The 17,241-nt window shown below is 43.7% G+C and overlaps 1 protein-coding gene across 6 annotated transcripts in view; it reads left to right on the top strand.

Annotated features, from left to right (window-relative positions):
- The window catches only part of KIF16B (kinesin family member 16B), a 307,508-nt gene that overhangs the window by 28,097 nt on the left and 262,170 nt on the right, over positions 1–17,241 (top strand). For all 6 annotated transcript variants that reach the window (XM_070800719.1, XM_070800718.1, XM_070800715.1 and 3 more), the window contains exons 2-3: positions 10,808–10,877; positions 15,407–15,520. In XM_070800719.1, the coding sequence (XP_070656820.1) occupies positions 10,808–10,877; positions 15,407–15,520 (184 nt within the window). The remainder of the gene's footprint in view (positions 1–10,807; positions 10,878–15,406; positions 15,521–17,241) is intronic.

Raw genomic sequence — 17,241 nt, 5'->3', positions numbered from 1 at the left:
GTTGGTTCTTGCCTAATCATTTAGGTTTATCGCAAGCTCTTGCGGCTGGGGAGATTGTAAGAGGCACAGCCTGATGGCTCTGTCCCACAGTGAGGGTCCCGGCCCAGCAGAGGATCTCACTTGGCCTGAGATGCTCCCAGCATTGGAGGCTGGGATGCTGCCCTTGGCTCGCCGTGGACAGCCCCCGGGGAGCCCAGGTGAGCAGGCTCCCCACCGGGATGTGGATCACGGCCCTGCTGACATACTGCTCACCGCTGTGTGGCGAGGCATGTTCCAAGATGCGGTCAGGGTGATGGCCTGAAAACCCACTCCTGTGTGTCTTTGAGGAGAAAAGCCCTTGGGTTTTTTGCAAAAGTTGAGCCAATGCTTTATGATTTTTATGAACAGCAGCTAAGAGAAGCCAGCAAGATATTTGCATGCTCAGAACCAGCTGGAAAGGCTGAGGAGTAGCCCGGGGAGAGAGGGTTGCAGGAGAGTGGCCTGCCCTGAGTTTGATTTCAGGCTTTGACATGGGTGGGCGAGGCGACACGTCTTAATGGAGCCTCTGCTACTGCAATGGGCACTGAGTTTGCTCCCTCTCTGGGTTGGGGGAGGGAGGTGAGTATAATTGCATCTAAGTGGAAGAGCCGCGAAGTCTGAATAAGTCTCAGGCAATGTTTGGAATGCAGTTACATTAAAACATCCGTTTATCTGAGACTGAAGTTTATTTGGGCTTCTCATGTTTTGTCTGGCACTCTAATCAGGGAAAAAGTGCCATTGGGTGGGGAGGAGGAGTGAACAGCTCATTGAGCATTTGGAGAGCAGGACTGCTTCCTGCAAAGGTGGGATCTCACCTGGTTTTGAATATTGACCTCTCGGGGCCTGGGGCCTGGTGGACATGCGGAGGGTGGGGGTGCGGCAGAGGCAAATCGGGGTGGTGGGTGGTGGTGGGGGGGGGTGTGTCCCCTGTGATGGGAGAGCCGGGGCAGTGAGCCAGCCCTTTGAGAACCTGGACGCACCCCAGGGTGCTGAGGAGCCACCCGATGCCTAAAGTCAGAGACTTTTTGCCTTTTCAGTTCAGTTCATTCACTCAGTCATGTCCGACTCTTTGCGACCCGATGAACCGCAGCACACCAGGCCTCCCTGTCCATCACCAACTCCTGGAGTTTACCCAAACCCATGTCCATCGAGTCGGTGATGCTATCCAACCATCTCCTCGTCTGTCATCCCCTTCTCCTCCTGCCCTCAATCTTTCCCAGCATCAGGGTCTTTTGCCTTTTAATTAACTAAATTTACTTTAATCAACGTAATATCAAATCATGCTGAAATAATTCCCACAGTGAAATATTTCAGTTCATTTTCTCATCCCCTGAGGTCTTGCTCCCACTTGCTCTCCAGAGGCCACCAGCTTCACACTTAGCGTTTTGCACATGTTCAGCGGTGTCCTGTGCGTCTAGAAGCATCAGTGTGCATATCCTCTCTGCTTTTTTATCTGCTTATGTGGTTGCACGCTGGATGCCATCTGCGTGCTTGGTTCTTTCCCCCACTTAACGGTGCTCCTTGGACTTCTTCCCATAGTAGTACCCATGGAGGTCATGCGTTCTTTTTATTTTGTATTTAGTTATATCAGTTAATTTATACTTGTATTTTGTTTTTAAATTGAAGTATAGTTGATATACAGTAGTATATAAGTTACAGGTGTACAACATGCTGTTTAGTCTCTAGGTTATATCTGATTCTTTGCAACCCCGTGGACAGTAGCCCACCAGGCTCCTCTGTTCGTGGGATTCTCTACTAAATGAAGTTTTCAGGCAAGAATGCTGAAGTGGGTTGCCATTTCTTTCTCCAGGGGATTTTTCCAACCCAGGGATTGATCCTGTGTCTCCTGCTTGGCAGGCAGATTCTTTACCAGTGAGCCACCTGGGAAGCCTGTACAATATAGTGATTCACGATTGAAAAAAAAATTTTTTTTTGGAGTATACTTGATTAATGATGTGTTTCTGCTGTACAGCAAAGTGGATCACTTACATATATATCCACTCTTTTTAAAAGATTCTTTTTCTATAGAGGTCATTACCAGAGTATTGAAGAGAGTTCCCTGTGCTGTACAATAGGTTCTTTTTTGTTTTAATATTTATTTATTAGGCTGCGCTGGGTCTTAGCTGCAGCACGCGGGATCTTCAGTCTTCACTGTGGCCTGTGAGATCTTTCAGTTTTGGCATGCAGGCTCAGTTGCAGCTTGTGGGAGCCAGTTTCCTGCCTAGGGACCGAACCCAGGCCCCTGCATTGGGAGCGTGGAGTCTTAGCCACTAGCCTGCTGGGGCATCCCCTGCCATAAGGGCTTTTTATCTATTTTGTGTTAATAGCAGTGTGTACGTCATTTCCAGCCTTCCGATGACCTGCGCGCACCTTCCTACCAGTAACTGTAAGACTGTTTTCTACATCTATGTGTTTTCTATATGTGATTCTATTTCTGTTTTGTAAATAAGTTCATTTTTACTGGCTTTTTATTTTTTAGGTTCCACATATAAGAGCTATCATAATATAGTGATTCACAGTTTTAAAGGTTACATTTATGCATTCTTTTTAAAAACAGAGTTTAGAATTTTTGCTCTTGAGTGTCCTCCTGCCCCTCAAGCGAAGGCAGTTCAAGTATTGGTTCATAGTATGTAACTCTTCAGGTGAATTTGGGAATGCTAGCTCACTTCAGAGCTAGGCTGAACGAGCCACTCTTTGGACTCTTCCAGGCTAGTTACGCAGTTTGGGGATCTCAGCGTCACCCAGCCTCGCTGTTCCGTTATGGGACGACCAAACATCATCAGCTGCACAAGGGGAATCAGTCTGAATAGCTGAATAATTTTGAAACATTTTAAAAATACTTGAATTAACATTAGTTTTTTTTTTTTTTTCTAACAAGTTTTCTCTGCTCTCATATCTAGCAGCTGATATAATTCATCTCTTTCTCTGAGTGGATATTTTGCATCTTTTCCTTTCTCCCCCACTTCCCCCAGTATTGATCTGTAACTCAGTCTGATTATTCCAGTGGGTTCATTTGTAGCATCTTATGATCTAGTTTCCAGACCTTTCAAATAAATTACTTATTTATATGAGTGAACCATAACTGACTTTTCACTTGAGAAACCCAGTTCACCAAAGTGGCCAGGGAGAGACATAGTTCATTTTGCTCTATTATCAAATCAATGTTCAAATACTATTTCAGGATGATTTATTTTCCTCAATATGAGAAAAATGTCAAGATTCATTTCCCATGTTTCATAAATGTCAGAGGAAATTGACCCGAGCCTGGCGTCACGTGGATTTTAGCTGAAGGGCTTTAAGACAGAGCACTGAGCTGTGGTTATGAGCGTTGCCCTTGTGCAGGGGGCTCAGCTTGTGGGGTGCAGAGGAAGTGGGCTTTTTGCTTCCCTGGGACCCTCTAGACGACAGGAGAGATGACACCAGCAGGGTTGAAGCCTGTGTGGGTGGGATGAAGGGGTTTTTGGAGGTTCACAGGGTGGGGGGTCAGTCTAGACCTGGGACAAGCCTCACTCGAGGGCCTGAGTGGGAAATCTAGAAGCAGAAATGATGAGAGACCGGCGGGGAGCGTGGCCCTCAGGAGGGCAGCGCCCCTGGGGAAGAGTGGTCTGCATGGGGAGTGTCCATTCAGCGCTTTGGTCTTGATCAGTTGGTCTGTCACATTCGGCAACTGTCTACGGGCACCCACCATGCCAGCTGCAGGCGTGCACACCTGCCACGTGCAGTCCTTCCTTCTGGAGGTTCACACTGGGGTGAGACCAGCTCACGAGGGGCTGGGGCGGAGGCTCAGTGAAGCCTCAGGAAGATATGGAGGGCAGGCTGCGCACTGCCCGGGATGTGGGGGGAGTAGTGTGGATGGTTAGGCTGAGTTGGGTCGGAAGGCCTTGGGTATAGCCAGGAGTTGGGCTTCACCCTGTGGCCTGTGGACGTTGCTATAAAGCTGGGGAACCACGTGATGTTCTCTATGTTCAGAAAGAGGGGAGGAAAAGGCTGGAGGTAAAGAGACTCGAGGAGGAGGTGGTGGGCGACCTGGGATGGTGGCAGAAGTGACCAAGGTTGGTAGCCTGGTGATAGGTCAGATGGGACTGTTGGTTGGGGGGAAGGGGAGAAGGCAAGGCTGCCCAAGGGAGTGTCATGTGGACCCTCAAGCCACACGCAATACATAGAAGCCCTGGGGGTGCAGAAGAGGCTGGAGCAAAAGCCAGTCTCCAGGGGACGAGGAGCCTGGGTGGTAGGGTCAGCAGGGTGGAGAGAAAGGAGCCAGGGGCCGCCGCCTTCCTTTCGTCATCTCTGAAATCCTAGGAAGCCGGAGAGCTGCCTGGAATCCACCGGGGATGAGGGCATCAGGAGTTCGTTTCAGCATTTAATCACACTAGCCATCATAACCACTTTCTAGAGATTACATTGGCTTTCCCGTATTTTCCATAACTAGATTGAGATTCACTGTCTATGGCTAAATCGCTAGCTAGCTTCTTTATATTTATAGTGCTATTCTTAAAGATTACTTTCAGAGTAAAGATACATCTTTTTCTTACAATTTTAGTTTTTATGCTTAAGAAAGAAGCAATCTAAGAAATTGTTATTTGTGAAATTTCCTTCTGGAACAGATGGCTTTCCTTATTTATCTTAATGACCTGTGCTGTGACTTAAAATGACTTCAAGCTATTGGCAGCAGCCTTACAGTGATTTTGGGAAACTGTCTGGGTATTGACAGGGCTGGAAGCTTGGCCGGGTACTAAGGATGTGGGAGCCTGGAGATCAGGACACTCAGATGACTTCTGAGATCTGATGATGTTAGACATGCATTGCTCTTGGTTTGAAGCCACCGTACAACTCAGAACCAAGAGTCAAGTCAGTGTCAGCTGACCGAGGTTATCTCCAGTTCTGTCATGAGATTTTACAAGACTTAAAGGTCGAAGTACAAAGTTAGCGTGTCTCCCAGTGTAGGAAGCAGATTACATGGTAGAGTTTGTCTCGTGAGAGTAACTGAGGCCGATTATGACTTTGTCATGTTCAGACAGTGCCCCAGCCTGGTGTCCCAATTGTCAGTGGTCACTGGGGTCCCTCAGGGCTCCTGTCCCAAGAAGGTTCCGTTCAGCGGGTCTGCAGTGGACCCGAGATCCCTCATTGCTAATGAGCTCTGGGGGCTGCTGGCTCCTGCGTTGCACTTGAATAAGAAGGGTCTGAGCTGGGGTTCCCATCTTTTGGGGCACAGAGCCCTTTGAGGAACTGAGGAAACTCTGGACCCTCCGAAAAGTGAGCCTGCCACCTCCCCAACCCCATCCCATCCTGCCCCACCACCTGCTGTTTCAAGGTTGTATAAACCTGTTGAAACCCACTGAGTGTCTTCAGTTTTTTTTCTTTTTTAATTTATTGGAGCATCTTCAATTTTGATTCAGATGTGGCTGGTAGAAAAGATGCTCATTCAGTCAGTATCTTCCTTCATGTCTTTATAGAGTGGATGTTAATTTAAAACTGGGCACATACTGTCGTGGCTTCCTATGGGTTTGGAGTCAATGATCCTGGGGAGAGCCCTTTAAACTTAGTGGCTCTCAAAGACTCGTGGCTTCGATCCTGGGGCTCCTTTCCCTTTGGCTTCCCATCGATGAGAGTGGTGGGCGCCATGTGACCTGCAATTTCATTTTACTTTATTTAAATGTTTTTTCCTTTATTGTTTTAATCTTTCACATTTAGATTTATGATCCATCTCTAATTTTTGTGTATAGTGTGAGGTCTGTTCTTTTTTTTTTTTTGGCCATGCCTGGTGGCACGTGGGATCTTAGTTCCCCAACCAGGGATCAAAGCTGAGCCCCTTGTGTTGGGAGCATGGAGTCTTAACCAGTGGACCATCAGAGAAGTTTCTTTCTTCCTGTTTTATGAGTAAGAATTGGCTGGTGATATGAGCGCCTGTCAAGGACTAGTCCTCAGATCCCTGGGTGGTTTCTGTGCTGCTGGCAGATTATTTGTTGACAACATTAGTGGTTTTAAAGTGCAAGAGCTAAACACAGTAGACTGGTGAATGACTGAGAAATGGCCCAGGTGGAAACGGGAGGGATGTCATTAACAAAGGGAATCCTCCTGGCTTTCTCCGTGGGCAGAATGTGCTTTGGAAGTTGAATGCTGTGAAGATAAGTGTGTGTTTTCCAGCTCCATGAACATGGGGTTTCCCCAAGGCAGTTCTCACTTTTGGGTTCACAGTGGAGCCGCCCAAAGACCTGGAGGGTGTAGTGGAAGCTCCACACAGGCGAGGGGGATTCATTTATTTGTCTCTGAGCCAGTGTTGTGTTCGCCCAACCCTGGACTTCCTCAGACTGGCCTGGAGAAGCTGAATTAGGCCATGGGGATCCACTGTAGCTCTTGAATGGTGTTTACCGCAGCATACTCTTCGGGCTTCTGGCTGGTGTTTGTTCTGTCTCTGTTCACCCTGAGGTGGTCAGGGTGCTTCCCCTTCCCAGTTCCACCCCCTACTAGATTATCTGAAAATAAGTCCCAGACATCATTTCATTTGAAATGTTTCAGTGTCTCTCTCTAAAAGGTCAAGACCTTGTAAGACTCAACATGATAGCATTATTGCACTTAATAATTCCTTAGTATAATCACATATCTAGTCAGACTTAATTTTTCCCTCATGTCATATAATTTCTAAAAATGTTTTTCTATATGAATTGAGATCCAGTCAATGGATAAGTCTCTAAAATCTTTTTTAATCTATAGGTTCTGCTTCCATCTTTACATTCCTTGCAGGTTTTTGTCATTATTGAACAACCTAGGTAGGGAAAATGACATGATGTCAGGGCCTCTTTCTTCCCCGAGACACAGTCATTTTGAAAGTGGCCACTTAATAATCCTACTATGGCCTGTAGGTGTTCAAGCGAAAGGAAGAGGTGCATGTCTCATCTTAAATCAAAAGCTCGGAGTGATTACGCTTAGTGGGGAAGGCATGTCAAAAGTCGAGATAGGCTGAAAGCTAGGCCTCTTGTGCCAAATATTTAGCCTACCTGTGAATGCAGAGGAAAAGTTCTTGAAGAAAATTAAAATTGCTGTTCCAGTGAACACATGAATAAGAAAGCAAAACAGCTTTATTGCTGTTGTAGAGAAAGTTTGAGTGGTCTGGATAGAAGATCTGTCTAGCTACAACATTCCCTTAATCCAGTGCAAGGCCTTAACTCTCTTCCATGCTATGAAGGCAAGGAGAGGTGAGGAAGCTTCGAGAGAAAAATTTGAAGGCAGCAGAATTTAGATCATGAAGTTTAAGGAAAGAGGCCGTCTCCATGACATCCAAGTGCAAAGTGAAGCAGCAAATGCTGCTGATGCAGAAGATCTAGTTAAGATCATTAATGAAGGTGGCTGCACTAAACAGCAGATAATCAGTGTAGACACAGCAGCTTTCGATTGGAAGAAGATGTCGTTTAGGACTGCCATTGGGCAATACAGTTGGTAACTTTAAAACCAAAGCTCATTGACCATTCCAACAAATTTTAAGACCCTTTAGAATTTATGCTCAGTCTCTCTGCCTGTGCCCTGTAAATGGAACAACCAAACCTGGATGATAGCACATCTCTTTACAACATAGTTTACTAAATGTTTTAAGCCCACTGTTGAGACCTTCTCTCAAAAAAAAAAAAAAAAAGATTCCTTTCAAAATGTTACTATTCATTGCCAGTGCGCCTGGTCACCCATGCCATGGAGATTAATGTTGTTTTCATGCCTGCTAACACAGTATCCATTCTGCAGCCCTCAGATCAAGGAGTAACTTCCCCTTTGAAGTTTTATTCTTTAAATATATTTCATAAGGCTGTAGTTGCTATAGATAGTGATTCCTTCAATGGATCTGCGCAAAGTAAATTGAAAACCTTCTGGAAAGGATTTGACGTTCTAGATGCCATTAAGAACATTCATGCTTCATGGGAAGAAGTCACAATACCAGCATTAGCAGGTGTTTGGAGGAGTTGATTCCAGCCCCATGGATGATTTTGAGGAGTTCAAGACTTCAGTGGAGGAAGAAGTAGTACCACTTCAGAGGTGGTAGAAATAGCAAGAGAACTGATTTAGAAGTGGGGCCTGAAGATGTGACTGAATTGCTACACCTCATGAAAGAACTCTGATGGATGAGGAGTTGCTTCTTACGGATGAACAATGAAAGTGGTTCCTTGAGATGGAATCTCCTCCTGGTGAAGATGCCTGAAGATTGTTGAAGTGACAGCAATGGATTTAGAATATTACATAAATTTGGTTGATAAAGCGGTGTTTGAGAGGATTGGCTCCAATTTTGAGTCTGTGGTTTAAATACCGTCAAATAGCATTGCATGCTACAGGGAAACTGTTCATGAAGGGAAGAGTCAGTCAGCGAGGAGCACTTCATTGTTGTCACATATGAAGAAACCGCCTCAGTCAGCAGCCACCAACACTGAGGCAAGACCCTCCACCAGCAAAGAGATGGCCATTTGTCAAAGGCTCAGATAATGGTTAGAAGTTTTTAGTCATAAAGTAATTTTAAATTAAGGTATGTACCTTGTATTTTTTTAGACAAAATGCTATTGCACATTTTAAACATAATTTTGATACGCTCTGGGGAACAGCAAGGTTAATGTGACTCACTGTGTTGTGATACTCGCTTTACTGCCATGGTCTGGAAGTGCCGGGAGCCGGCATATTGCATATTGAGTGCATATTGCATATTGAGTGCAGCACTTTCCACAGCATCATCTTTCAGGATCTGGAATAGCTCAACTGGAATTCTATCACTGCCAGGAGCCAGCGTGAGGAACTCCGCCCATGACAAAGGTCATGAGGAAGGAGGCTCGGCATACGCAAAGGCGGGATTGAGCTTCAGGAGTCCCCCTGGAAATTCTCGAGCGTCTACCCCCAAAACCAGAGTCTGCCTACTTTCTGCTTTGTGCTTTCACCTACACCTCTGACTTTACAGGGGGCTGTCCCCCACTACCTCTCTCTGAAAAAAAGAGTTAGCTTACAGTTCCAGTTAATAATACTGGGTGTGACAGTGTTTCAACCTACAAACTCCTTTGGAAATCCTCTAGCCTTAAAACAGCCAGATGCAGCTAAGTCGCGAGCTTTTGAATGGAAGGAACCCACGGTATCTCTGAGGTCTGCCTGAATATTTGAATTGAATCGTCTCTAGTAAGCCCTGGCATAGCTTAGTAGAAAATGGTATTTAGATACTACTTTGGCCATAAGACTCTAGGCCTTTTCCGAGGACAAAGCTGGGGAGTACTTCTTTTCAGTTTCAGATAAAGTTCATCTTAGATTTCCCGTTTAGATTTAGGACTAAGGAGTTTTTACCTTATGTCATCAATCTGTTTAAAAAAATTCAACCAAGTCAATTTGAAGATCTTACTGGTTTTATTCAATGATTCATGAATCTGGCAGCATCCCCACCTGGCAAGTAGAAAGGCCCTGCCAGGAGCTGTACAAAATTGGAAGGCTTTTATGGGCAGAAGGAGGCTGTGACAAGGAAGTTAAAAAAAAAGTGGATTATATCAGGCAAAGTCAGCTTCCCTGGGGGACTGCAGGGGTTCTTACCAGGCAGGTTACCTTAGACCAGGAATTTCCAGATGGACTGGTTCAAGACTTACTCTTGGGAGAGGCTGAAGCTGCCTTAAGTTAGGTATTAGGTCTTGGTGGGGCTTAGCTTAAGTGACTCCATTTTGGTGTTACAGTTTCTTTTTAACAAATCTGATGTTTGTATCTCCTTTCAAACCAAAAACTTGGCTATCAGGGGCAGCAACATAATTACTCATGTATTATCCCTCATGTATTACTCATGTATTATACGCAGACAGAAATGCTAGGATAAATAGACTTATTTTATCACCAAAATATGATGCCTAAAAAAAACTTGACGATTGCTTTGTATTAATAGTTCTTTTTTCCCTTAGCCTAGATTCCTCCTGCCCAAGGAATCTAGCATGAGATCTGTTCTCACTGTGCAGTGCACAGATTGATTGACTTCAACTTACTTTTGGGTTTTAGGTTATTTAATAAAAATTGTTTTATTTTTGTGTAAATTATTTTCATCATTTTAAACACGATCTACAGATCAAGATGTTTTTGTAGAAATCTAGCTTCCTTCTCTGTCTCTTCTTTCTCCCTAGGTGACCTTTTGAAAGATAAATAGGTTATCCTTTTTATCTTTAAGTACAAGTAGTGGTTTCCTGTGTATACTTTTCTCTGCTTTGAATTTCCCACTCAGGGTCCCCTGGCCTCTATCCACAGCAGTACCTAGAGACCTTCCTCTCCCCATTACCAGGGACAACCCTCCTCATTGTGTGGGTGTGGGCTTGTTTATTTTAGGAGTTCTCTTAACTTCCTGTTCCAGTGTTTTCTGGGAATGCCAGTTTCTGGATGGAGGTAGAAAGAAGGTGGGGGCAGGAGTTGGCCTGGCTGCCTCTGGGAGCATCCTGGCTGTGAGCACGCACTCCTCTTTCTTCTCAGTCCTCATCCTGGATGGAGCGTAGGTGCCTGTCCTCTGTCCCAGGTGGGCAGGCCCCTCTTACCTAGAGTCAGAGCGCCATCCACGGTCTCTGTCTTTGCATTTATACTCCTGTTGGCTCCAATGTAGACATTCTCTCAGGGTTTGAGTAATGCAGCATTTTCAGTCTTAAGGTTTTGATAACGGCCTGTTTTGTCCTCATGTTTATGTGGAGGAGTTAGAGATTGTGCTTCATGTGCTGAATAAAAACAGGTTGCGGTACATAAAAAGTAAACACAACAAAAATTGTAGAAGCACCCTTTTCTGTCCTACCTAACCAATACTGAATTACTTGTGTTGCAGGGAAAAGGACTTGGAAGCCAAATTCATTATTCAAATGGAGAAAAGCAAAACGACCATCACAAACTTAAAGGCAAGTAGTGACCTGGCCTGGCTCCAGTTCTGAGTTGCGTGCTTTGTTTCAGTGTTAAATGGTTTGTGGGTGAAGAGAACGCATCTGTTTTCACAGCTTTCTTCTCTCAGTTCAGTTAATGATGTCAGCTTGAACTTGGCTTGGGCTTGGCCACGAAGCAAATGGGTGACAGGTGATTATCTGTTACCTGTCCTGTCTCTGGTTTTGTTGACCTTAGCTGCAGAGCCAGGCCTCAGCCTGGGGAGGTGAGACCAGGCATTTTTACCCTCTGTCCTATTGTGGATTTTCAGCCTGGAAATGAGCTCATTGTGGATTATTATACGCTTTGACCCTAGATTTGTTTTCATTTCTTAAAAAGTATTTACTTTTATTTATTTATTCAGCTCTTCCAGGCCCCAGTCGTGGCACACGGGGTCTTTGATCTTCATTGTACAATGTGGGGTGTAGTTCCCTGACCAGGGATGGAACCCAGGCCCCCTGCATTGGGATTGTGCAGTCTTAGCCCCTGGACCACCGGGGAAGTCCCTGTTTTCATTTTTTACTGAAAGTAACTTTGTAAACCTTGCAGGAGGAGCTGGTATTACTATTCAAAACTCGAGATGAAAAAATGTAAAAAACTGAAATTTTTTTCTGAAAAAAAAAAAAAGAAAAATCCCAGAATTTTCTAAGATGGCAAGTTCTTTTGTATTTAAAATATCTTGAATACTTGCCATTTATGGGCAAAAGAAGTGTGTAAAACCAGTAATAAAGGAACCACGGCCCTAAGGACCCAAGCCCCTCCTTCTCCGAGGTTGGTCATTAGCTCACAGGTTTGGGTTTCAGAGGCCTGCTGCCCCGCAGCCAAGTACAGATCACCCTCTGGTTGGATTTCTGTTAATTCATGGCTCAGGGGACTGGACACTTTGTAATCCAGTTTCAAAGTCATGCAACCTGATCCCCAGTGATGGAAGCCAGTAATGTGCCCATCTTCAAACAGGCCGTGGCCCTGGGGGATTCCAGAGGCCTCCTCTGAGGCGCCAGTGCCCCTCGCCTGCGGCCTCTGCAGTGGAATGTTTTTCTTGCTCTGCTGACCTGCACTTTTTGTTCCTCCTGGCTCTGCCCAGCCGCACCTGGCTTCTCCTCCTCTGACCACCCACATCTTCTTGCTTGGCTCGCCCTTTCTCTGCTGTTGGTTACCTTCACTTTGCTCTGCTTCCTGTGTCTTTATGTACTCACAGGGCTGTAGACAAAGTCCATCATTCTAATAGTGTATTTACCGGAACCAGTGGGGAGAGCCAAGCATTGGATGAATATCCTTTCTTTGTTGTGGAATCTCATTTTCCTTGATTACTCTATTGCTTTTTGAGTTTTGCAAACATTGCTTTGTTTGATACAACTGCAACAGGTGCCTGGAGTTTTAAACATTTTAATAAGAAGAACCTTAAAATTTTTTCTTTTTTATAGCTTATAGTACATATAGTGCTGTTGTTGAGTCACTTAGTCGTGTCTGACTCCGTGATCCCATGGACTGCAGCATGCCAGAATGTCCTTCACCATTTCCTGAAGTTTGTTCACATTCATGTCCATTGAGTTAATGATACCATCCAACCATCCTATTCTTTGTCACCCCCTTCTCCTGCCCTCAATCTTTCCCAGCATCAGAGTCTTTTTCTAGTGAGTTGGTTCTTTGCATCAGGTGGCCAAAGTATTGGAGCTTCAGCATCAGTCCTTCCAATGGATATTCAGGACTGATTTCCTTTAGGATTGACTGATTTAATCTCCTTGCTGTGCAAGGGACTCTCAAGAGTCTTCTCCAGCACCACAGTTCAAAAATATCAATTCCTTGGCACTCAACCTTCTTTATGGTCCAGCCCTCACATCTGTACATGGCTACTGGAAAAACCAAAGCTTTGACTAGATAGACCTTTTTCAGCAAAGTGATGTCTGCTTTTTAATACACTGTCTAGGTTTGTCATAGCTTTTCCTCCAAGGAGCAAGCATCTTTTGATTTCATGGTTGCAGTCACTATCTGTAGTGATTTTGGAGCCCAAGAAAACAAACTCTGTCTCTGTTTATATTCCCCCCCCATCTATTTGCCATGAAATGTTGGGACCGGATGCCATGATTTTTGCTTTTTTGACTGTTGAGTTTTAAACCAGCTTTTCACTCTCCTCTTTCACCTTCATCAAGAGGCTCTTTAGTTTCTCTTCTGTTTCTGCCATAAGGGTGGTGTCATCTGCATATCTGAGGTTACTGATTTTTCTCCTGGCAATCTTGATTCCAGCTTGTGCTGCATCCAGCCTGGCATTTCATATGATGTACTCTGCATATAAGTTAAATAAATAGGATGACAGTATACAGCCTTGGCGTACTCCTTTCCCAATTTTGAACCAGTTCGTTGTTCCATTTAAGGTTCTAATTGTTTCTTTTTGACCTGCATACAGATTTCTCAGGAGATAAGTACATTGTCTAAGAATTATCCAGTTTGTAATGATCCACACAGTCAATGGCTTTAGTGTAGTCAATGAAGCAAAAAATAGGTGTTTTTCTGGAATTCCCTTGCTTTGTCTATGATCCAACAGATGTTGGAAGTTTGATCTCTGGTTCCTTTGCCTTTCTAAACCCAGCTTGTTCATCTGGAAGTTCTTGGTTCAGGTACTGCTGAAGCCTAGCTTGAAGGATTTGGAGCATTGCCTTGCTAGCATGTGAAATGACTTCAATTGTGCAGTAGTTTGATCATTCTTTGGCATTGCCTTTCTTTGGGGTTGGAGTGAAAACTGACTTTTTCCAGTCCTGTGGCCACTGCTGAGTTTTCCAAATTTGCTAGCATATTGAGTGAAGCGCTTCAACAGCATCATCTTTTAGGATTTAAAATAACTCAGCTAGAATTTCATCATCTCCACTAGCTTTGTTCGAAGTAATGCTTCTTCAGGCCCACTTGACTTCACATTCCAGGATGACTGACTCCAGGTGAGTGACCACACTGTCATGGTTATTTAGGTCATTAAGACATTTTTGTATGATTCTTCTGTGTATTCTTGCCACCTCTTAATATCTTCTGCTTCTGTTAGGTCCGTACCGTTTCTGTCCTTTATTGTTCTCATTTTTGCGTGAAGTGTTCCCTTGGAATCTCTAATTTTCTTAAAGAGATCTCTAGCATTTCCCATTGTATTGTTTTCCTCTATTTCTTTGCATTGTTCACTTAGGAAGGCTTTCTTATCTCTCCTTACCTTCTTTGGGACTCTGCATTCCAATGGATGTATCTTTCCTTTTCTCCTTTGCCTTTCGGTTCTCTTCTCAGCTATTTGTAAGGCCTCCTCAGACAGAGTTTGCCTTTTTGCATTCCTTTTTCTTTGGGATTGTTTTGATCACCACCTCCTGTACAGTGTTACGAACCTCTATGTGGTTCTTCAGGCACTCTGTCTGTTGGATCTAATCCCTTGAATCTATTTGTCACTTCCACTGTATAATCATATATGCCTGAATGACTTAATGGTTTTCCCTACTTTCTTCAGTTTAAGTCTGGATTTGGCAATAAAGAGTTCATGATCTGAGGAGCAGGCAGCTCCTGGTCTTGTTTTTGCTGATTGTATGGAGCTTCTCCATCTTTGCCTGCAAAGACTATAATCAGTCTGATTTCAGTGTTGACCATCTGCTGATATCTACGTGTAGAGTCTTCTCTTGTGCTGGAAGAGGGTGTTGCTGTGACCCGTGCGTTCTCTTGGTAAAACTGTTTGCCTTTCCCCTGCTTCCTTTTTTTTTTTTTTCACTACAAGGCCAAACTTGCCTGTTACTCCAGATGTCTCTTGACTCCTACTTTTGCATTCCAGTCCCCTATGATGAAAAGGAGACATAGGTAGTATCTGAATTATGTTGGCAAATATGATACCGATTAAATTTATTTAGCACATATCCAGGAAGCTGTGTGAGGCATTGGTGGCATATGAAGATGTTTAAACATGATTTTTTTGTTCAGTTTTGGTATGTAGCAAGATAAATCAGATGGATGCAAACATATGCCATAGACTCATAATAGAATGTGTCCTGGGAGAGGCTCGTCTCTTAGGGGTGGGAGAAACTACTTCTGGATGGAGTGCCAAGGGGAGCCTTATGGAAGAGGCGGCGTCTGACGTGGAGTTTTCAGTGGAGCCAGTAGATCACACATCTGTTCTCACATTGTCATCTGTGTGAACAGCACCCCCTGGAGTTCTGCAGACTTTAGCTTTGGCCAGAATGTCAGGCTCTTATAAGGTAATCATGATAAAAAGTCCAGAAAAGTTAGCCTTGGGTCGTATTGTAGAGAGCCTGAATGAGAGGCTGGGAGGAGTTCATGTTTGCTTTCTGTTCCTTCATTGAGAAGGTGGTCAGGAGGAATTAAATGGATTTGAGTCAGGGTATAAATAATGCACATTGGTGATTGTTGTGAGCTTTTTACACAATTTTTTTTTTTTTTCTTTGAATTGGGTGGATTACTTGTCAGCTAACAGTATTCTTTACATTATTATGGTTTTTCTAGTTGCACTGCTATTATCACAATCTTCTCTCTCTAGATACCAGAAGGAGGGACTGGGGACTCAGGAAGAGAACGGACCAAGACCTTCACCTACGACTTTTCTTTTTATTCTGCTGATACAGAAAGTCCAGATTATGTTTCTCAAGAAATGGTATGATGTTTTCAAAAATCTCTATTTTGGTTTATTTTCATGTTGAGAAAAACATGCCTACCCTCAAACTCTTTAAAACATCTTGCTAATTTTTTTTTTTTTTTTCTGAAAATCATTTATATAAAATTAGTCGTTGCTAACTTAGCTTTTTAGTTGTTACATAGCATGATTTCTCTTAGGCCTGAGATAAATTCCATCCCCAAAAGGTGGAGTTTTCTTTCCCTTTTCCAAGCATGATCGTAATTTTTGTTTCAAAACTTGGCAGTGACTACAGTTTTAAAGGAGCTTTGCAAATAAAGCATTTTGAGGGGGACGTTTATAGACTTACTTTATTTTACTGTGCTTTGCTTTATTAAACTTTGTAGATACTCTTTTTTATAAATTGAAGGTTGTGGCAACCTCGTGTCAAGTGAGTTTGTGTCATTTTTCCAACAGCATTTGCTCAGTCGGTATCTCCGTGTCACGTTTTGGTACTTCTCGCAATATTTCAAACTTTTTCCATTATTATATTTGACCAGTGATCTGTCATATTACTTTTGCAACAAGATAATGACTTGTTGAAGGCTCAGATGATGGTTAGTATTTTCTAGTAAGAAAATATTTTTTAATTAAAGTATGTATATTATTTTTTTTAGACATTATGCTACTACACACTTAGTAGACTACTACAATACAATATAAACATAACTTTTATTTGCGCAGGGAACCAAAACATTTGTGAGCCTTGGTTTATTCCAGTTGTTGCTTTGTTGTGGTGATCTGAACTGGATCGCAGTGTCTTTGAGGTCTTCCTGTGTGTACTGCTAAGCCTGGCAGATTACTCATTTAACCTTGAGTCCTACCCAGATGCAGAGCTTTAGGATGTAGACTTCAAACCCAAGTCACATTTCCCCTTCTTGGGTGCACCATTGTAGGTTCCAGAAAGAAAGATCGTTTTGCCCAGAATCTTTCTGGAACATAGAATGAAGATGGGGTTTGTCCAGGAAACCTGTGCTGTGGACTTCTGTGATCTGAAATGTATACCTGACATTGGCAGGGAACAGACCCGAAGGCCCTCCAGGGGACCATCACGTGATGACATGTCACGTGACCAGAAGGACTAGTGGGTTTCCTTGGGTGGGACAAGCAGGCATTAGAGCATAGCGGGGTTCTAGGGAAGCACAGTGTTGTGGGAGAAACTGGTTGCATCTCTGGGCTTCTTCCTGGCTTGCTAACAGCTTCTTTCGAGATGTAGCTTCAGTTCTCCAGGTGTTAAACTGAGGGTATTAAGGGTGGTGCAAATGTGATTGCTGTTTTGGACTGTGAATTTTAAATCATGGTAATGAGGCTCAAACACATTTTTATTAATCAAAATAAGAACCATTACAATCAACACATTTTTGCCAACAAGAAATAAGTTTGTTTATTCCTGTAGCTTAAAAATCTGTGGCTCAGGATTCAGCAAACTCTTGGGAAAGCATTTTCTGCCTCCTGCTGGTTGTGGATGCATTTTCCCTGCAAAAAAGTCATTGAGATGCTCAAAGAAGTGGTAGAAAGTTGGTGAGAAGTCAGGTGAATGTGACGGATGAGGCAGAGCTTTGTAGAATAATTGTTTAACTTTTGAAGTGTTGGTTATGTGACATGTGGTCAGGCGTTGTCATGGAAAAGAATTGGGCCTGTTCTGTTGACCAATGTCGAATGCAGGCATTGCAGTTTTCAGTTCATCTCATCTTTTTGCTGAG

Source organism: Bos indicus, chromosome 13 (assembly GCF_029378745.1).
Source record: "Bos indicus isolate NIAB-ARS_2022 breed Sahiwal x Tharparkar chromosome 13, NIAB-ARS_B.indTharparkar_mat_pri_1.0, whole genome shotgun sequence".
Taxonomy (NCBI): Eukaryota; Metazoa; Chordata; class Mammalia; order Artiodactyla; family Bovidae; genus Bos; species Bos indicus.
Note: the sequence above shows the minus strand (reverse complement) of the source record. Positions and strands in the feature narration are given on the sequence as shown.